At 52.3% G+C, this 21509-nt stretch overlaps 1 protein-coding gene across 2 annotated transcripts in view; it reads right to left on the bottom strand.

The window, feature by feature from the left end:
• Positions 1–18220, bottom strand: part of PLXND1 (plexin D1) — a 70415-nt gene extending 52195 nt beyond the window's left edge. For both annotated transcript variants that reach the window (XM_048315255.1, XM_048315256.1), the window contains exons 1-2: positions 16839–18220; positions 1854–2030 (exon numbers count right to left, since the gene is read on the bottom strand). In XM_048315255.1, the coding sequence (XP_048171212.1) occupies positions 1854–2030; positions 16839–18194 (1533 nt within the window). In that variant the 5' untranslated portion in view covers positions 18195–18220. The remainder of the gene's footprint in view (positions 1–1853; positions 2031–16838) is intronic.
• Positions 18221–21509: the final 3289 nt, after the last annotated feature.

Below are 21509 nucleotides of genomic sequence, written 5' to 3'. Positions count from 1 at the left end.
CTGCAGCTCTGCAACCATCCTCTCTCCCTCACTGCTGAGAGGTGCTCCACACGTGGCTGTTTACAGATACCTGTGCCTCGGTCCCTCTGCCTCCTGGGCACGTTTACCCTACACCTTCTTCACACAGGCACTTTCCCTACATCCCAGGGGGCTGCAGGCTCTGGGGGAGAGCCCTCACAGCAGCACAGGGGGGCAGTGACCACCGGTCCTGGTGCAGCAGGCTAGCAGGCTGGGGTGGGCTGGAGGACAAGCGCTGCCCTGGTGTTGGTGGGAGCAGAGTGAGTGAAGTCCCGGGTAACCCCACTGCAGCACTTGTCTGCAGCCTTCCAGATGTGGACATGTGGGACTTGTCAGGACAGAACCCTCCCGCCCACCGTTACCCGTGAGAGCACCACACCCTGGCATGTCTTACCCCAGCCATGCTGCCCAAGCACTGCTGTCCCTCTCACGACTGCTAGATGTGGGACTGGCCCTCACCAAATGCCCGTCTGCAGCCGCAGAATTGCATTAATTCCCCATACATGCCCCTGGTAGCCCTAATTACTGCTGGCAGGAGCTGGGCAAGCACTATTTCTGCCCCTCTGCTGTCTTTTCTCAGGCAACAAATCTGAATGATTTGCTCACGCAAAACATCTTGCGTCCCGTGCCAAAGAGCAAGGAGCCCCAAAGGTAGGAGGGCTTCTGGTTATGCAGCTGTGTTGTGGAATTAGATTACAGCTATCTGAGCAAATTATCCCAGCACAGGGTAGCCAGGAGCCTCTCCCTAATGGAGGCACTGCAGATAAGGCTGGGCTCTCCGAGATGATAATGGAGCAGAGCTGTTAATGCCGTGTGAACAGGCTGCGCTGCGTGTGGCATGTGCCCCTCAGCCTGCTGCACCTGGCCCAATGCCAGCTCCCCTCCCACCCTCCCAAATTACCTGCCCCTGTGGGCAAAAATCAAAGCAGGGAGTTCCTTTGTGATTGTTCCCACATTTCTGCCAGGAGCATTTAGACACAAGGGAAGAGACTGGATAAGTTTTCTTCTATCCAAGTATTTTGATCCAATATCCCACATTATGCACCAGTCCCCCCAGGCAGAGATAAAGCAGGTATCAGCTGTCTCTGCTCCAGGCCTTTTTCCCCCTCTTCTCTGTGGACTTTTGATACTGGGAGTTTAGCAGACTGCTGGGGCTGCCTGGAATCAGAACTTTCTCTGGCAAACTTCAAGCACTAAGGTTACAGAGAGCTTGGCCTTGCATCCTGGCTGTGGATCTGGGGCATTGCATCACCCTGCTTCACCTCTGGCATGTTATTTAGAATAGACTCCAGCATGGGTTCACACCTGCTTTGAGCTCAGCTGTGAAGAAGAATCTCTTTATGATTCCCCCCTCTACACGGAGTCTTCAAAGCCAGCAGCTCAGAGGGAGAATTTATTAGAAGATCTTTTAATAATTTTAATAACTTCAACAAGTAAAATAATAACAAAACATTGTAGTTAAAATTATATCATATTGTGTATATAATTGTTTTGTTCTACAATGATATTAATTAACAAAATCGTTTAATAAAAATATTTAATAATTCAATGCTCTACAATAGCATTTCAGCTTAGGGTTCATCAAAAACATCCTGCTCACATGGCAGCCCTGAGCAGTGATTAACAGCCACCAGTCATCAGGCAGCATGTATCACTGTCCAGGTTATGGCAGTACCCAAAGACTTCCTCACTGCCTGATGGAAGCAGGTGCTCAAACCAAGTAGACAACAGATGTCATCCTCTGGGCAGAACAGAGGTGATGGAAGGGGGAGCCCCGACACCCACCCTGTCCCCAAATCTGCTGCCCCATGCTGGTGCTGCTGGGCCCCACTTGCCTTCAGGAGTCCTCCACTGGCCGTGCCCAGGAACACGACTGTGTAGTTGTTGACACTGGCCACTGCCACCGCAGTCAGGCCGCTGTAGGTGAAGATGGGGGTGGCTGTGACAGGGTTCACGATGGCCAGTGGGTGCTGAAGGTGTGCGGCTCCACAGTCCAGCTGCTCCGGCTGCAGCTGTGGAGAGACACAAATATAACCAGGCTGCACAAACTTCAGTACATTCCCTTGCCATCCTCCCTCAGGAGCAGTGGGGACAGACTTCTCAGAGCCCTGCTCTGCCTTCCTAGAGCCCCTCACTGCTGAGTCATGGAACACGAAAATGCAACTGGCCCTGGACGATGAGCTGACCCGCAAGGGCTGGCACATGGGGCATAAGGCTGATAGCAGGGCTCCCACATCCATTCACTGTCAGGTGCCAAGAGGACAGTGGTTAAGGACTTGTCATTGACCTGTGTCTATGAGCAGGCATTTGACTTGTTTGGCCCAAAGCAAGACAACAGACTTGACTCTCCTGTGCTAAATTAATTAGTGCATCTGCTGCATGACAGCAGCATTTGCATGTGGAACTGATGTCTTGTATTCCTGCTACCCCGCCAAGACGCACCCAAGATTTATGACCCTCTCACTCCAAACCCCCTGAGATTGTCATGTAATTTCTGCTCAGACAACTTGGATGGATTCGACAATGCCTGAACATCACAACAGTCTCACTGCCAACAATTCACCTGCTGTCACTCCTGCAGCAGCTTTTCTGAGCTGCAGCGGGTGCAGCCAGAGCCGTTCAAATGACGGGCACGTTTCAAGGGCCAATACCACATCATCTACAGTGTTACCCCAGGTTTAGCCTACAGGAGGCTGTGACCACACTGTCACACTCCCCGGCAGGGCTGGCATCCCGGCAGTGGCAGGTATCCTCTAAATGCATTTTGCAGTTTTACCACATCTCATTCTAGTAAAAAGTAAAATCACAGCCCAAACTCTTAAGTGTGTATGTTTGCCCTGTAACTGGGCCACACAACTTTTTTATACTAAACAGAGGACATGGCAAGCCATTCATGTTTCTGGTTTAACAATTCCTTCCCTTCACAAACAGATATTTAGAAATTCACTTGGGTTTATTTACTTGTCTTATGGATTTTCTCTAGCTCCTCTTCATTACTCTTTAAGAATATCACCACTTGAAGCTTCCAAGGCTCCTTTCTGCAGGGAAGCTGAGGTACAGAGGCACCTCCAGCCACCTGGGACCTCAAGGGATGCTCAGCACCTCCTCTCTACGGCAGCTGCGCAGGAGCTGGGACCAGCATTGCTGCCTTCCAGCCTGCAAGACATGGCCCTTTCTTCTCACAGGTGGCCAAAATCACGGGAAGTCCCTTATCTGCAGTGCCTGCCTGCTTATAAATCACGCATTTCAGAGCTCATATCAGTGCGAAGTGTTTTCCACAGTAAACAGGATGTAACTATTCTAACCCAGGCCAAGCTTTATTCTGGCTGCACACATCCTTCCTCTGAAACACCTTTCTTCAAATGACATCAGATCTTCCAACAAACGGATGGGTAGGAGACATATGGTATTTCCCTCTCCCAGGTCCAAAGAAGGGACAACATGCTGTGCTGCTGCTGCCTTTACCCCACAGCACCAAAGGGACAGCTAACTCCATCACATTACAGTAAACAGGATACAGCCAAGTCACATCCTTCTGCAGGCACCAGGCAGTCACCACAGCTGGGGAATTGCACTGGATGATTGGAATAGAAGGCCATCTCCAAGCGGAAGGGGTTAAATCTCCCTCCTTCTTAAATCAAGCTGCCCTATCCTGAAGTGGGAAAAGCACAAATGTTAACTTTTCTTTCAAAACCAATCTCTTTCTATAATCTGCATTTTAAAACAACCCGTGGGCATTTACTGTATTGCCTCTATTTTTCTTTGACACGCTCTGGATACTCAGTAACTCTCAGAACTGTGCGCTGATTCTACATCCAAAACCTTCTGCACACAAAAGGTTTGCCTCTGCCACTCTCACTGATGATGAGCCTCCTTGGGCATAAGCTGGGGACAGTGCAGCCAGCACCAGCCAAGCAGCACTGCCGGCCCCACGCACCACCAGGACGAGGGGGACACGCTGCTGTGCCCCTGCACACTGCAATATGTGCTGTTACTGCAAACTTCACAAGTGGTGCGAATTAATTCAAATCAAGGGGCCACAGCTAAGAGGATGGTTAGTCAGATTAACCCCTGAGTGAGATTGCAGAAACAAAGTGGGACAGAGATAAAAGATTTCCCGCCACATCAGAGCTCAAGAGTTCAGCTGTCTTCACAGTGTGAGTTCAGTTCTTTATCACAGGCCTACAAGGAGCATAAAAAGCGATTTCCCAGAATTTCCATTACAGCTCCCCAGCCCTGGGCATGCAGGATGTCCCTTCGGGAAGGAAGTCTGTTGGAAACAGAAGGAGGAAGAGGAGTGGTGAGGCAGCTCTCAGGAAAACCATGAAATGCGCTGATTTCTGCATCCTGTGTTTGTGACCTTAAAAATAGTTCTCAAGTAAAGCTGGAGCTAATTTGTGACTCAGAAGCTGCGGTGCAGAGGAAAGCCCTGAGCCCCTGCCCTCCACGAGGCCATGCTGGCTGCGCTGCAGCAGCTCCAGAGCTCCGGAGTGAGAAGGGGAGCCCGGCCCCTTTCAGACTTTGTATCAGAGAGGATTAAAGTGTTGGCTTCCCGCATGCCTGGAGTCCTGGGAAAATGACACAGCCAGCACCGGATAATCCGCTCTAAACTTGTTGATTTGTGGGACTTAGCCATCATCTTCATAGGCTCAAAATTTGGCAGCTGCTCCCACACAAATGACATTTTCAGGCCATTAAAGGCTGTGATAAAAGGACTCTAGTTTTATCTCTTGCCTTCCTTAACATAAGCCATTAGGCTTTTATTAACATTTAGGTATGACTCAGGGAAATTTCTGGCTGCAGAGAGAATATTCAGAATAATTTGGATACTGTCTAAGGAGAATAGCAGGACACAGACTCTCACTGAGCAGTAGGGACAGGCTAAAAACCAATGGGGAAATACTGCATAGGAGAACGGACACAGCCAGTGATGCCAAGCCAGCCCGGCTGCATTATGCAAAAGGAGAGTACAAGCCCTGCTCTGTGCTGGGCACAGTCCAGACCAACAACACCCCCCAGCATCCCAGCAGAGCTCCCCCGCCCCCAGCAGTTTGTACACACAATCACGCGTTTATCTGCTGCAGTGTTGCAACCAGACCTGTCAAAACCAGGCTTTTTGAGATGCCTGGAGGAAAATGTCATCCTCAGAAGAGGACTCCACTGTTGAGGCACTTGAGATGTGTCCAAGCAGTCTCCAACTGCAGTGCTGCTCAAGGGCAGGCATTAGCACAGAGCTCCTTAGACTTCCCATCATATGTTTTAGGCAACAGGAGGCAAATCAATGTGTGCTTGTGGCCAGTGAAAGCACTCAGGCTGAGAATCTCTGACAAAGTGAACATGGACAAATTTTTCTCAAGAATTACCAACAGCACAGGACCCCTGCAGCACAGCAGACATTCTTTAAAAAAAAAAAAAAAAAAAAAAAAAAAGGCTAAAAATGAGATTTGCACTCTGGTTTCACTGTTTGCTTAGACCACAAGTTCCTCAGGCAAGGAGGCAGCAGTTGTGCTGTGTTTTGCCTTGTTTTGCCCATTTGCACAATGCCAGCCCTGGGGCTAGGGTACTCTGCAAGCCACTGATGTGACACCAGTAATGGTCTATCCCAACATCCCTCTGCTCCCAGCAGCCACCTGGACCATGTCCCTGCAGGGAGCTATCTATCACTCTTAGATCTTATCTAGGAGTGCATCTCTTATCATTCTTCCCTCTCTCTACTCTTGACTCCAAACTTTTCTTTCCTGCCAGCTCCTAAATTTCACTCTTGACAGCCTCACATGGGACTGGTGGCTGGGGTAAGGAAGGGCACAGGGCAGAGTGGACTGTTAGAAGGCAGGGCAGAGCAAGCACAGGACTGATGGCTGGGGAAAGGCACAGCCAAAGTCAGGCCAAACCACTGCAACTTAGCAGCCACAGCCATGATCATTCACCTCCACCACAGCCACAGACCTCAAACCACCAGAGGTGCGAGGGTTTGAATGCTGGAAGAGGCTCTCAGTATCTCAGATCACCTCAGAGGGCAAAACCTACACTCCATCTGCTTCTCTGGCAGAGGTAGCCCTGGGCAGAGAGCACATATGCCCACTCGGTTGCTGGTTGCCAGAACGCACCTCAGCAGGAGAACACAGAGAATGGGACAGGATCAGAGCACTGCTGGGCTGCAGGCACAGCCAGTCTGCTACAGTGAGGCCAAAGCCTGACAACAGCTTGAACAGCCATGGGTCCCTATTGACATCCAACCACCTGCTGCTGTGAGTCCTCAGAGGCTCCAGCCTCAGGTCCAGCAGTGGCACCAAAGTTGGATGCCTGCAACTGACAGTGTGATTCCCCTCTAAGTCTCCTCTGCTCCCTCCTCCAGCCACAACTGGCGCAGCTCACGGCCACCATCACTCCAGCAGCCCCAACCCCACCATGCTGACCCCAGCTGGAAAAGAAAGCTGAAGGCAATGTGGACAGGTGACTGGCAGGACCAGCACAGCCCTCCTCCAAAACACCCTCCCCAGCCCTGGCAGCCCCAGCATGGGTCTGCCTTCCTTGCTCCACACACATCAGGGGTCTGGCACCCATCAGTGCTTTCCCCAGCAGGGCACTGAAGCAGCAAGTGCAACAGCATGGGGAACTGCTTGAAGCAGAGAAACATGAAAAAATAGCACTTTTTAAACTAAAATTGCACATCCTTCATGCCACCAGGAAAACTGGTCAAGCTTATTATGTTAGCCTTCATCCTGCATTAAATACAATACTTCAGATTATACAATCAAATCCACCAGGAATGGGCAAGCAGAGGGATTAACAAACAGGCTCCAGAGGGGTTGTCACAGTTGGAACAGCACGTGTTTGAACAGCAAGAGCTTGTACGTCCTTTAAATTCACCCCTGTTGGAAACTCAGCTCCTCTTCCCATTCCCTGGGGACAAGGGGCTGAGCAGATCAGCCGAGCGTGCCTCATCTCAAGGACACCCACTCCTGCTCAGAAGCCCAACAGACACCTCCCCCTTCAAAACTGCTCAGAGTAAGGCACTTGGTTTATTTCGGCTGTACTTTCTTAGCTGTTCCTTCCTTGGGAGAGCCCCCCCTCCACCACTCAGCCTGTGTTTCTCATTTACGTTAAGGTTTGGCTTCAGTAGCCAACCTCAGACTATTCAAACTCTCTTCCACAGGGAAGAGTCCCGGGTGAACCATGAGTTTGGCTCCTCAATCTTTGGTTGTCACTATTTTATTATTGCTAGTACTAACACTTAGCACTTCACATGCTCAAAGTGCTCTGAAGGCATATCTGTGCAAGTTAGAGCTGAAAAAAGCATCCATTAAAGTAACAACTTCTTTCCTAACACAACTGGTCTTTTGCATGTGTCAGTTCAAATCTATTTCATTTAGCAATAGTTTATAGTAAATGTTTTCCTGTATTTTCCTCATTAGTTCTGCTGAATCAATTAAGCACTGAGATAATGAGCAGAACTCTACCCTTCTTTTACACATCCTAAGTAAAACCTGCCTTTGAGAAGCAACGCTGTGCTGCAGTGCTGTCCCTCTCTGGGGACCCCCCACGCATCACCTGCTCAAGAGCCTCAGCACCAGAGTCCAAAAAATAGAACCTCCTTGGTCGAGGACACAGCCCACTAAAGAAGCTTGTCATGGAAAGGTTAATAAAACCCTTTTTGCTCATTAACTGAGCACTTCAAATGCAGAAGCAACCAAGCCATACAAACACAGTCTACAGGAGACACACCATTTGCCCTGATCACAAGTGCACCCTTCCTCCCCTCTAACCCCTGCCCTCATTCTGGGGACAGAAGAAATTCAAGTAAAGAGATTAATCAGATGATTATGGAAGTGCAAAGGATGAACATGTGAGCCAGGCTCCTCTGGCCTGTGGCCTCACACTCACATCCTGTCTCCTCTCACAGGCAGCACCTGAACACAGCAAAAGGTGTTCTCCAGGCATCACTCTGAAAGCACTGTGCCTGTTGACACCTCCACAGTTTCATCTCTGGAGGCCCTCACTCCCTACCCATTCCCCTCCCAGTTAGGAAATTAGGGTCATAATAATTACATAACTTGAATAATTTCAAAAGTTGTTACAAATCAGTGGTCTTACTGGATTCAGCAACTGAGCACTGCTCTGATTTGGTTTAAGCATGTAAGGCTTTCTTTTTCTCTATGATTTTATATTTTGTCTTCAAGATTTGTAGAAACTGCTGTTTTCAAAGCTTTTTGGAAAGACCCACTGAACTTGCTGGGACACCAAATCTCAGCAGAAAATGATACTACAGTTAGGAGATCCCAGGGACATAACACTGCAACCCCAGTTCCAACACTTGACATCTTTTTCCAGCAGCTTACGTGAGTGTAGCCAAGTTGCAGTTCCACAAACAGCCCCAGCACCAAGGCTGTCATCATGCTGACCAGAGCAGTGTCCTGTCTGGGAAACCCAGCAGGGATGCATGGGGAACATCCATCCCAGCCCTTTACCCCTTACCTTGTTCCAGAGACTCATACACATAAAACTAGACATTACCTGTATCTGCTCTCCAGACACAGATTTCTGTCTCTTCAAGCAGACATTTAGCCCCAATTTCCTCCCCATTTAATGATGTGCTACACCAATTGCCAAAAGCCCAACCTGAGCCCCCATCCTGCACAAGGCAGTTCCCAACCTTGGGAAACCAGGTACAACAACACAACAGTCCTGGTGCCTCTGAACAACAATGCCTAGGTCTATGAGACAGACTGAAGGATGACAGGGACTCGCAAGCCAAACAAGTTCAGAATTATATTCCACTAAACCCCCTCATCTTTCACCTCTCCCCTTCTTCATCAAGTGCTATCATCATACTGTAAAATCTCCCCTCCTAAAATGATCACTCCACACACGTTTGGGACACATGCCAGGTTTACAATAGCCCTTTTTAATTAGGTGACCCACCAGAGATGGTGCGTGGCCACAAGCAGCTCACAGCCTGCTGGATGTTGGCAGCGGGCAGCAGTGGATGAAAACCAAATAACCAAAGGGCTCCTGCTCCAGAAGGGAGTTGTACACAGCAGCAAAATACCTTAAACAGAGATGAGACAGAAACGGAAAGGCAAGTTCCAAATTTTCTTCAAATAATAGAGGAACGTTTTCAGAATCCAAACTTTCAGGCAATTTTGCTTCTGGGTTAGAATTGAAAGATTTGTATTCCAGTTCCACTTAAAATACATAACTTGCAGACGTCTTGTCACAGCAACAACCCTCCAGTGGTCCAGGCCCAAAAATAGACAGCCTTGTTCCAGTAGCTGGCACAGCGTCGGCTGGGTTCTATGGCTGCAGATGCAAACATGAGCCTGCAGCTTCACTGGAGACTGGGACTTACACTGGTGCCGGGGCTCAACCACCCCGCCAGAGCTCCACAGCTCCCACAGCAGCACTCTCAGGAGCATGGCAGCAAACCCATGATTGTGGCTCTGGCCATGTTGCCTTCAGAGGAGGGGCACAGCAGAACAAGCCCCCTGACAGGGAAAAGAGCTTGACTGTCCAAGTTAACCCCTATCATGTTGCCCACTGGAGAAAAAGCCTGTGCTGAGCAGCCTCTTGTCCCACCTTGCAAGGCTGTGCTTATCCACAGGTCGGATAAACGGGAGAGGAAGGCACAGGGATTGGCAACAGCAGATCAGACCATGTGCCATCACTGCTACAGCCCTGTTACTGCAGGATGCCACAGCCACCACATCCCTGCTCCTTGGACACATCCTCATCCCAACCCCCACAGACCTGTGTAAGGAGCCAGCGCGCACTCTCTGTGTTGGACAAGCCCCACTGACACTCAGTGGGTATCAAGGCAAGATCATCATGGGCTTTGCTATCCACCCTGCTCACTAGCACATCACATCTGGCAAGGGCTCATCTGGGCCCTGTTCAATCTGGGCCTTCCCAGGCACGAGCTGTCCCACGCCCCTCCAGCCTCGCTCTATTGGAACAGCGGCTGCCAGCAGAGCTGCTCTCCAGATGTTAGGAATTAGTACTGCTCCCTCTGCTCAAAAACGTCAATAAATTCTACTGGCCTCTCAAAGTGGGAGATGCGGTAGATAGCCTGCCACCTCCTCCACCTACTGCAAGGTGCTACAGCCCAACTTGAAAATAATGACTTAAAATCATTTCTTTACCAACCCAACAGGAATCAAAACCTAAAAAACCAACCAAAACCATCCAACCAAACTAAAAAAAGAAACAGCAAAGTGGATCACTCCTGCAGACATTGCTGTTGGTCCCCTGTCACACTGTGCTCCCAGAGATGTGTGCTGGGGACAGTCACACAGAAACACTTGGGACCTCAATTCAAACCCTGACACTGCCACTCTTCAGATCAGAGACATCGATTGGGGAACCTGAGCACCCACTTCCCCACCATGAAACGAGGACACCAATGATGCCTGGGCACAGGAGCTGCACTGTACCCAGGGCTCACCATGCCGAACGGACCTCGAGTGCATGGGGTTGTAGCGACACTGCCCTGGGGCAGGGCACTGGGGACAATGCAACAGCCACCCACCCCTGGAGCCATTTTTCTTCCTCCGATCAGGAATGCCAACCCCATCCATCCCAAGCCTGGTACAGAGGAGCAGTCACACCCCCATCCATCCCATTCCCAGCACAGAGGAGCAGCCACATGCCCCATCCATCTCTCCTCACTGGTGCAGCGGAGGGGCTCAGCCCCTGCAGCTGGGAGCCGCTGGCAGCCACGGTCCGCCCCAGCACACGCCATGCACAAGCCTGGTGGCGAGGCACAGCGGCGCTGCTGTAGGTAGCATGTGGTGGCACCCCGGTGGCTAACGCTAACCACCGCCGCTTCCAGCTTGCCCGGTGTTTCCACTAAATTACCACAGCCAGGGGCTCAGACTTACTATGTTTCCAACCCCTAGCTGGGAGAGGGCACCAGAGTGTCAAAACAGTGCAGCTGAACAGACACCTGTGGGGATTTACAAGGCATAGTAAGGTGTTTTTACAGCATCCCTGGGCACCCTTACCCATCTCACAGTGCCTTATTCTCTTCTCCAGGTGCCCTCAGCCCCAACAATCTTCTCACTCAATCACTGTAAACTAGACTTTGAAACAGCAGAAAAGAGATGGCAAATCCCTTCATTTCCATCCACCGAGACCCTGCATCTGAGCATCCACTGTGGCTCCTGGGGTGTGGGTTCACATTCACATGGAGGAGTCAAACACCTGCCCTGGAAAACCCTTGGCGTTAGACAAAATGACCCTTTTCCTGTTTTCCACCTAACCTGTTATTTAGTTACAGGGGATCTGATGAGTTCAGTGAATCAAATCTAGCCTGAGCATCCAGGTACTAGGAATGACTAGGTCTGTACAGCCAGCTGTTGGCAGAGCTCTCCAGAAACCGGCAGCGTGCTCATGACCCCCCTGCCCTACCAAACGACCAGCACATGCTTTGCCTGCCCAGCCAGCAGCACTGGGCTCCCAGAGCAGGCAGGCACTGTACCACAATCAGGAGCCAGTTTCTGTTCCCTAAAGCGGCACAACTTCCTGTTTCCAGGCACAAAAACTTTTGCCACTTTGACCGAATTTCCCTTTGCAATCTGGGACCTGTTTGAGCTTGAGATGCAAAGCAGGGACGATCCCTGGGGCCCCCAGGAAACCATTCCCACCACCCACCTTCAGCTCGGGGGCACCAACCTGCTCCTTGGGAGACTCCCCTGCTTGGCACGGCACATGATGGCCATGCCAGCCCTGGCAGTGGGAGAGCCCCCAGGCACTGGCAGCCCACAAAGCTGAGCCTGCCTTCCCAGGCAGGATGGTGTTCATACAGCTCCCAACAAGCAACACAAAGCTGCCTGTGTGCACCTTGACTGCAGCAGCAGGTTGTATTTTCACATAAATTCCCAAGGAAACCTAACCAACAGCTGACCACAACTCACTAGTACCAGGTGAGAGACATAACAGGTAGATAGTGCTCTGGGCTGGGTCCAAAGCCAGGGAAAGCTCAGGCTGTGGCTTAAACCTCTCGTTGGGACATCCTGGGTCCCACCGGCCTCTCCATGGGCAGCCTGGCCCCTCATCCCCAGCCCTTGCAGGGCAGCTGGAGGGCCAGAAACCTCCCACTATCTGTAACGCTGCATCCTAGAGCAAAACGTGATGGTGACAACAACCATAGTGCTGCTCTACAGTACCTGGGCAGTGACACCTTGGGGTGGTGCCAGCAACTCTAAGCAGCCCACACTGCAAAATGCAGAAATTAGGCTTGCTACAAGAACTCTGCCTCATTTTTAATGAAGAAATTAAGTGTAAATTCCCAGTTTCCTTTCTGTGGCTAATCCTCCGGATTTACTTGAGTAGATGTAGGGTTAGAGCACATTTAGTTTCATGTTTGGAATTTCTAAATTAGTATAAACCAGCACTTCAAAGTAACTCAGCTCCTATAAAATCCAGTCCCATGGAGATGCCACAGTATATTTGGACAGTAAGTAGATGCTTTGTCATATTCCCACGTGTATATGAGATTTTTTTCTTTGGGAACATTTTCTAACTGGTTTTAAACCACATTTCCATGCCCAGGCACACATATATACAGAGACTGTTTATATAGTCTACCCAAGGAGTTCATTTTATTTAACAATTCATTATAGTACAGCTCAGTGGTGGGTATCTCATCATTACACCCCCAAACACGGTGTTCAGTGACCATGCAGGATCTGACACAAAGCCACAAGAGCCAGAAACTTGAGAATTAATGCTGAAACGTTTCATTATCCCATGCCACTATGCCTATGGTTTTCAGCAGAGGAAACAAACTGGATTTTCAGCCTTTTTTGGGTTGCAGACCCCAAAACATTTCCCAAGAGAGATGTAGTTCCCTGGCCAGCAAATCTAGGCCTCATGAATATAAGTCTGCTTTCTGTAACTCTCCAGGAGTTTTTAGGAGACCATAGGGCTCATGCAGAAACCACAGAAGACACTGAGTTTGGAGCAGCTGGGAGCATGGGATGGGGTTTCCAGTTCAGCTTTTCCTCAAATGAGCTTGCTCATCACAGCAAAGTGTGCACACAAAGGCGCCTGGCCATGCCCCCTGCCAAAGTAACCATCGAGAGATGGGGCAGTGGCAAGAGGACACTGTGGGGGCTTTGCTACATTGGGACATGGCTGTGATGCAGCCTAACCAAAGGAACAGCCAGGCAGATCTTTGTTTTCAGTGGCACTGAGGGGGACACTCCTGGGGTGCCCCACACAGCCACTGCTCTGGAGCCAGACGGAAGCTGGGGATGGGCTTTTGCCTGCTTTGCTTTCATAACGGCTTCAGCATCCCACAGCTGTGCCACGCTCCAGCCATGCAGCCAGCATAACCTTCAAACCCACTGGGCCATGATCCTCCTGGGGAAGAATAGCTCAAATATGAGCTATAAACCCACACAGTGTCCCAAGAATTTGATAAGCTCTGTCAGCACACTGCTGCAAATACTGTTACAGGCAGTTTGCTCCAGAGAGCTTCTACTCCTCTTCCCTTCTGGGGGCTCGAGTCCAAATTCCACACGGGCTTTGAGTGGGCAAAACACCGCAATGGTTCCATGCAAGTATTCCAATTTAGCTGCCTTTGACACAAAATTCATTATAAAAAACTATTTCTGTTGAGGGGAAGCAATCCTAGAGCTCACCCACTCACTGTTGGTGCAAGAACCCAACCAACCTAAATCCTTCCCTCACATATCCTCCTTCCCCTGAGCTGCTGCTGTGAATTCATCTCCTCCGTACATGACTTTTCAGCAAGTCATGAGAAGCACCAACAGCCCCCACTCCTGACCTAGACCATCCTCCTCTGCTTATTTTCTCCTCGTCTCACACGAAGCTGTTAAGCATGTGCTTAATTGCAAGTAAGCATTTCCATCAAAGAGAGGGGCCGTTTCCAGGCCAAGCTGGCAGCTCCCCTTGCCCAGCCTGGGGAATGCAGGCCAACGGGCCAGCTGGCAGATCCACCTGCCTCATCCACCCTCCACAGCCCCTCGTGTGGCCAACCCCACACGGTCACAGGGGGAGCCAAACAAGTGGCTGCCACCACATTGACCTGTACAGGGACAAAGCCCCTCGTTCTGTGCCAGCCTCCCTTAGACCTCACAGCACGGCACTGGGTGGGGAGCAGCCCTGCCCTACATCAGTCAGTGCTGAGCAGAAATACTGTGGGGGCTGACAGGGAGGGCTGGTGTGTTGACTGCCCTCTCCCAAAACCCCTCACTGGAGGGTAAGTGCTGGAGCTCCCTTGCTGAGCCAAAGCAAGTGCTGCCGGAGAGGAGCATTCAATTAGACTGGAGAGCACACAAGGGGTCAAGGTAACGCGGTCCTTTCACTCAGCATTACACCAAACAGCCCATGGTCCAGACTTGTAACAACTGACTACTTTGGCTGAACACACGCTTGGAATGAATCAAGCCAATATCAGAGCTTTTTTTCTTCCAAAAGGAGATTAAAACCCAAGTACCTGGTCTGCAGGAACAACTAAGGAGCCACACTTATGAACACCAGAGCCCCTATCAGTGATGCACACGCAATGGGAAAACTGGAAACCCACCAAGAGGAGGAGAAGTGGAGCTCACAACGGGAAGACAGATAGATACTGATCTGCTCTGCCAGACCAGCTGCTGCTTTAATACATTTTACTGCTACGTTTCCAGGTCTGGGACACAAAACATATTAGAGTATTTCACTGTCTTGAAGGTGGAAATTGATGTTAGGTTTTTGCAGCTCAAAGAAACACACTATTACAACTTTTCTCTTGACAGTGGCACTCTGGGACTTGAAAATAAAACCAGCTTATTAACTTGTTGGCAATTCTAAAGATTAAGTAAAAGGCAAAAAAAAAAAAAAAAAAAAGGAAGGCTCTCCTGACTAGCAGGATGGCTTCCCACCAGGCTGGGTCAGCGGTTTTAGAGGAATATGCTTCAAATAAGTGGAAAGTGTAGAAATACTAGGCATGAACAAATATTAATGTTATGCTTCATTTATATCCTGCTGCACCTGACATCAAAGGATCTCAAAGCAGCTTTACAAATGCAATCTGATGCTACATGAGTTGGGTTTCTGAATAACAATAAATAGAGGAGTATGTGGGAAACTGAGGTACCTCTGGTTAAATGACTGGTTCAAGGCCAGTGACCCAGCAGCAATGTCAGTTGGTAAGGGAACCCAGACTCTCCATCCATCTTGTATCACCACCAGTCTTACTGCTCTCTCCACATGAAAAAATTTTCTTGCAGCCTGATCTCTCCACAGTTGCAAACATGGAGGGTTCCCACTGACTCCCAATGGATTGGCAGTGCTCAGTTATTCTAGTTCATTCCCCTGAACCTCACGTCCCCTCTTGCTCATCCCTTTGAGAACACAGCATCCTTCTCAGCCTTTATGGCATCAGTGACAACAGGCTCCTGGTCACCCTCCCTGCCTACCCAGGTAGTACTTGGAGAGGAAGGTGCTGCCAGGGACACACGTTACAGGGGAACAGCGTGACAGGCCGGGACCAAAGATGGAGTGAAATCTCATTTGTGCCTGGTCTCCCCTGAGTCACTCGTGAATTAGCTGTCTAAATACCTTACTGGATACAGTATCTTACACTTGATACTTTCAACATCAACAGACTGGTATTAGTCATGATTATTTTCTTTACTGAATAAAAGCTAGAAAAAAACAGTATCTCCACAGCAGTCCTGGAGCCCTGGGGAAGCTCAAGGGTGATGGGTGCTTCTGCCACTGTCTTTCAGTTACAGGCTATTCACTTCCCAAGCACCTCCAGCAGCCCCAGACGCGACGCTGCTGCTTGGCCCGCCTTGGCAGAGACAGTCCAATCCCGCCCGGGGCTGCGGGGCTGCTCCGCAAGGATGCTGAGCATCAGCCACAGCCAACAAGAACTGCGGGTGCCTTCACATCCTGTAAATAGGATTCCTGACTCCCAGTAAGTCCTCTGAGAGCCGTGACCATGCCAAGATGTCAGGACTAAGCTCCCACTGTTTAACACACCCAGTCTTTGTGGAATTAACTCCAACTACTAGATTTCCTGGCTGTCAGACAGCTTGTACTTTGCCACCAGGGGAAAACTGTTCAACTTTGCAAGAGCAGGTCTATGAACCAAGTGCATTAAGACTACATATTTTACCACAGAGTGGAGATGCCACACTAAACTCTCCGGTTACCATGGGAAACCTTTCTCTCTTTGCCACTGGCATTGCACAGGGAAGCCCAAGCCCAAATGCTCTATCTTGCCTCTGAAATCAAACAGATGTTTTCACAATCTTTGATGTAGCCGAGCTGTGCACCCGTCCCAGAGGAAGGGAAAAATGCAGCATTAAAGCAGTCCTTTTTTCTCTCTTTTTTCCCAAGCATCGTATATTTTTAGTGAAAAGGGAAACAGGCGACTCTGTCTCGTGCTAACATTTACGGCCACTCGGTAACAAATTCTGACAATGGCAAACTTCTGCCACAAACGTGGGGAGCCAAGGCAGCCTGTGTGCGGTCCCTGGCAGGGCTCTGTGCCGCCGTAAGAGACGTGGGGCTGGCGATGCCCACAGACATCCGGCCGCGCAGGGCACCCACGAGAAGTGGGGCATCGGCGATCAGGTTAGGGGAACGATGCTGTCCCTGGGCAGGCGGGAGGGTCTCCGGGGAGAGCAGGGAGGGGAGCGGGGTGTAGGACTCAGCCCCCCACCCGGGGGAAACGCTCCAGCTCGGGACAGGTGGCGACAGCAGCGGCCGCGGGACGGGCCACGACGGGATGGGGCCCCTGTTCCCCGCCGACCACCGGCTCCCCGCGCCCCCTCGCCCCGGCAGGTGCCCGCCGCTCGCCATACCTGTATATTCCTCTTCTCGCAGGCCGGGCCAGTGCCCTGCACCACGCTGTCCAGCACGGTAACCATGCCGGCGGCCGGGCTGACGAAACAGGAGTTGCGGGCGGCTCGGATCGTCTCCTCGATCTCGGCGAAGCGGAAGACGCAGAGCGCGGACTGCGGCCGCCCCCGGCCGCCGCCGGCTCCGGCCCGCTCGAAGACGCCGAAGAGCAGCTCCTCGGGGGGCGGCGGGGCCGGGGCCGGGCCGTGAGGAGCAGCGGGGCTGCGCCAAGCTGCCCGCGCCGGGAAGACGGAGACGAGGCGGGTGAAGGCGTCGGCGGCGCCGCCGCAGCGCAGCCCCAGCTGGATGTAGGACTCGGTCAGCTTCTTGGTCTCGCCGCTGCCGTTGAGGGTGGCCTCGGCCGGCTCGCCCAGGCAGATGCGGGCCAGTAGGCTGTGCGCCGGGCTCTCCTTGTCGCCCGCGTTGGCCTCACTGTTGAGCGCCAGGTAGGCGTACGGGCGGCGGGCGGGCGGCGCGGCCCCGTGCTGCAAGAAGGCGCGGACGAAGCTGAGCTTGTGCCGCGCCTTGTCGCCCTGCTTGATTTTGAGGATGTTGTCGTCGGAGGGGTTGATGTCGAAGGTGAAAAGCTTGGCCAGGTCGCCGCGGGCGTTGAGGGCGCGGATGGCGATCTCGGGCGTGTTCTCGAAGCGGTGGTCCTCCAGGCTGCGGTTGCGGGGGAAGAAGGGGCTGCCGAAGCCGGTGTAGGTAGCGGCCACCAGCAGCCGCGCCCCGCCGCCACCGCCGCGGCGCAGCACCAGCCCCACGGTGGAGGCATTGGGGTGGTTGGCCGCCACGTTCAGCATGCTAGGGAAGACAGTGACCGAGTCGCTGCCGCCCGGCGGGAAGCGCACGGCCACGGCCGAGATGTTGGCCATGCTGCGCAGCTGGCAGAGGCCCTGATAGATGGAGCCGCAGACGACAAGGACGCCCTGCTCCGGGTCGGGCTGCAGGATCTTGTTGTAGTTGTTGGTGAGCACCCTGGGGTGCTCACAGGAGGCCTGCGGCAGCTGCGGTGCGTGGCACAGCGGGCTGTCCAGCACCGGCCCTACCGCCGCCTCCGCCTCCAGCGCCAGCTCGCCCCCCGACAGCTGGAACAGCCGGTTGACGGCCGCCAGGTAAACGCGGGAGCCGGGGCCGTCCAGCGCGAAGTTGTTGGTGAGGGTGGGCGAGAGGAACTTGCGCTGCACCTCCAGGCCGGCGGCTCGCCCGGGCAGTAGCAGCGGTAGCAGCGGCAGCAGCAGCGGCAGCAGCAGCGGCAGCAGCGCGGGGGGCCGCGGCTCAGCGCCTGCCGCCGGAGCCAGGACCGGAGCCGGAGCCATCCCGCCGCCGCGCCGCACAGTGCATGTGCCCGTCGCCGGGCGCGGGAGGGGCGGGCGCGGGGCCGCTTCCTGCGGAGGCAGCGCCCGCCGCCGAGCGACGCCCGCGGGAAGTGGCGGCCGCGGCGGGGGGCGGCGAGGGGCGGCGGGGCGCGCGGCCGCGCCCCCTCCCTGCCCCCGCCCTCCGCCCGCCCCCGCGCCCGCCCCCGCGCCCGCACCGGTACTCACCGCGTCCCCGTGCCGCGGGCCCGTCATGTGCGTGCGGTGAAGTTACTGATGTCCCCCGCGCCGCCGACTGGGCGGCACCGGGCGGCTCCGGACAGGGCGTCCCCCCGCCGCGGGAGGGGCTGCTCCGGGCTGTCCCACTCTTCTCCTCCGCCTCCTTCGCGTTTTCGAGCAGGACAGGCCGGGGGGGAAGGGGCGGGGGAAAAAGCACTTTTCCTAGCTGCGGAACAGCACGGCGAGCCGGAACAGCCCCCACGGAGCCCCCTTGCAACCCCCCGCAGCCCACACATCCCCTTCCCCAACAATACCCGCTGTCTCGCTGCCCGGGGACCGGGCGGGGTGCGAGGCGCGGCCCCACCCCTGGAGCAGCTCTGCTCGGACGACTCGTCCAAAGTGGAGCACAGACCGGCCTGCGCGTCTCCTCTGCCCTCCAACGGGCGCCGCTTTAACTGTGGAGGCAAGAAAGACCCAAAAAAGTGATTTCCCAAATTACACACTGGGATGGTGTGGGGGATAGTCCCTGAACCACCGCCCCATCCCGTGGGATCGCTCCACCTGAGCGGGTTCACGCTGCTGCCTTCTTCCCTGTCTGCGGGTGTGTCAACTGACTCCTTGTCGTGAGGGGACACGTCCGAGACTGAGGAGCACTCCTGGGCAAGGCAGTACGGAGAGCCAGGGCCACGCATCCTGCAGCAGATAACTTTGTTTGCCCATATAGCTCATGTCCCTGCAGGCTTCATGAAACAGCCCTGAGCAATTACCCAGCCCAGTGCTGGCCTCCTGCCACAGTATCGGGACACAGGGCACCCCCAGAGGTCACCCAGGAGCTTGGCTTCCTGGGCGACGCACACAGGTCCCCATGCAGGAGGGGACATGGGTGTGCTCCAGCACATGTCAAATACCAGGGTCATGACATGCCAGGGTCAGCACTATGTGGATGTTTCAAGCTGAAGCACTGGCAGAGCTAACAGGCAAGAGGAGTGGCTGTGGGATGTGGGCACAGCATCCTTGTCTCCAGCCTGAGTTTCCACCAAGAGCAGAGATCTCGCTGGAGCACCGGTGCACTGGAGGAAAGTCAGCACTTGGTCTCGCTGTGCAGTTGCAGCAGTTGTATCAGCATAACTGTGGGGGTTGAGCATGAAGGCATCTCACCATCTGCAAATAGCTAGCAGCATTTAAAACAAGGGTGGGAAATGGAGGCTGGTGTTTGGTCACAACTGCCTGGAAAAGCTGCACAGGCAAGCCCTGGAGAGCTGTCCTCCCTCTCCCTCTCCCCAGGCTGTGCCTTAGTGCCCTGCCCATTCCTGTGGCATGGAACTTTACTTTTACAAAACATGTTAGTGAAGCTGATGGGGATTCTGCACGACTTCTGTTCTGGAGAGAAAAATCCTCTGTTGTTGTCTAATCTCATTTCTACACCTGCCAATTTTCCTTTTCCCTTCCTGTCCTCCTCACCCTCTTCAGAGCACTAATTAATGCATGACTGCCTTGGCCATGCCATGTCCACTGAAAATCTGCATTGAATTAAATGCTGTGCTTTCTTGCTATCTAACTCATTGTCTTTGCTAATCATATCCTTAATTAAGAATTATTAGCTGTTTTAAAATGTGGGACTCCCAGTTGTTAGTGGATTTTTTTTCTTAAACTACAAGTTAGCAATTTTTAAATGTGATCATGTCTTTAATTGCATAGAAATAAACCCCCATGATCCCAAACCCTTAATCTGCCTATTTGAGGATTTCTTATGGCTGCTTACCCTGATAGCAGAGCATCTTCCATGTGAAATCAGCCTTTTAAGGCATATCAAATTAGGTTCCAGATTACAGTGAATAAAAAAAAATTAGGCCAAAGAACATTGAAAAAATGTGTGACTTACCCAAAGGTATCCAGTATTGGCTCTGTCAAAAAAAATTCCCCAGGAGCTCTGACTCCTATTGCCTATGCCAAGCACTTGTCTACACTGATACAATTAAAGACAAAATATTTGTGGTATTGAAGGATTATTTGACAAAGATTTTATTGCTATTGTTGTTGTTAGGAAACAATTTTCTGGTAAGATGCTTTGAGGGGACTATTTTCCAGAAATTATTTCCCACCCCTATTATCTGGGCTGTTACAAGCTCCAGTGAGTATTTCAGGATAGTGCTCCTAATGGAGTAGTAGAGGTTTTTAAATATCTCATACACAGATTTCACCATTATTTTTTGTTCAGGAAGAGAAAAAGGTCAAAATTAAACCACAAGCCTCTTGCCATAGAGCATCACCCCCTGACAAAATCCCTTCCCGTTTGACTCCTGTGCAGGTCTGAGGATACCAACGTCTCAGCTGGGGCAGGGGGAGAGGGGCTGTGCACACAGGAACTCAAAACTGCTTTAATTATTGATAAATGTATTTACACAAGAACACTTTCCCTTTAGGGGAAACATGAGTTACTCATGCAAGTACTCAGGTTATACTGACTCAACACTGTCAAACCCCTGGATTTCATGACTTTAATACAGAGAGTATAAACATCTATTTATTTAGCAGGGGTTATCTGTGAGGTACCCATAGAGTGCCCTGTGGATTTGGGAAGTATGTCCACCCTCACAGCCAGAGATGGCCAGGTTTACCCTGGCAGCTCTTGGGCCAGCACCGGCAGCCCATGGCAGGGTGGAGCAGAGGTGCTGTGCACCAGACAGGCGTGCAGGACCACTGGTACCTCAATGCCTGGTGGCAGGGACCCCCAGGGACCTGGGAGAAGAGCAGCGTGCTTCATGTCTTTGTGTCTGACACTGAGTGTATCGGGAAGGCCTGATCGGGTAGCACATGCTGCTGCAGAAAGCAGCTGCCCCTCCTTTGCCCCACGTGGTCCTGCAGAGAAAAACCCAGGGGTCAGTCACTCCAGAAGGCCTACAGAGCACCCTGGCAGAGGAGCTACCACCCCACAGCTGCTGTGGGAGAGCACTGGCAGTGCAATGGATCAGAAGGTGCTTCTGCTCTGACTCAGGCAGCCAGTCCCCCTTTTTCTCATTTCCTTTACTCCTTGCCCCTCAGCGTGCAATTTGGGTCATTTCTATATGATTGCAGAGCAGGTTGGCAGCTGACCACAAG

This window comes from Corvus hawaiiensis, chromosome 11 (genome assembly GCF_020740725.1).
Source record: "Corvus hawaiiensis isolate bCorHaw1 chromosome 11, bCorHaw1.pri.cur, whole genome shotgun sequence".
In the NCBI taxonomy this organism is placed as follows: Eukaryota; Metazoa; Chordata; class Aves; order Passeriformes; family Corvidae; genus Corvus; species Corvus hawaiiensis.
This window is presented reverse-complemented; position numbering and strand designations above follow the sequence as displayed.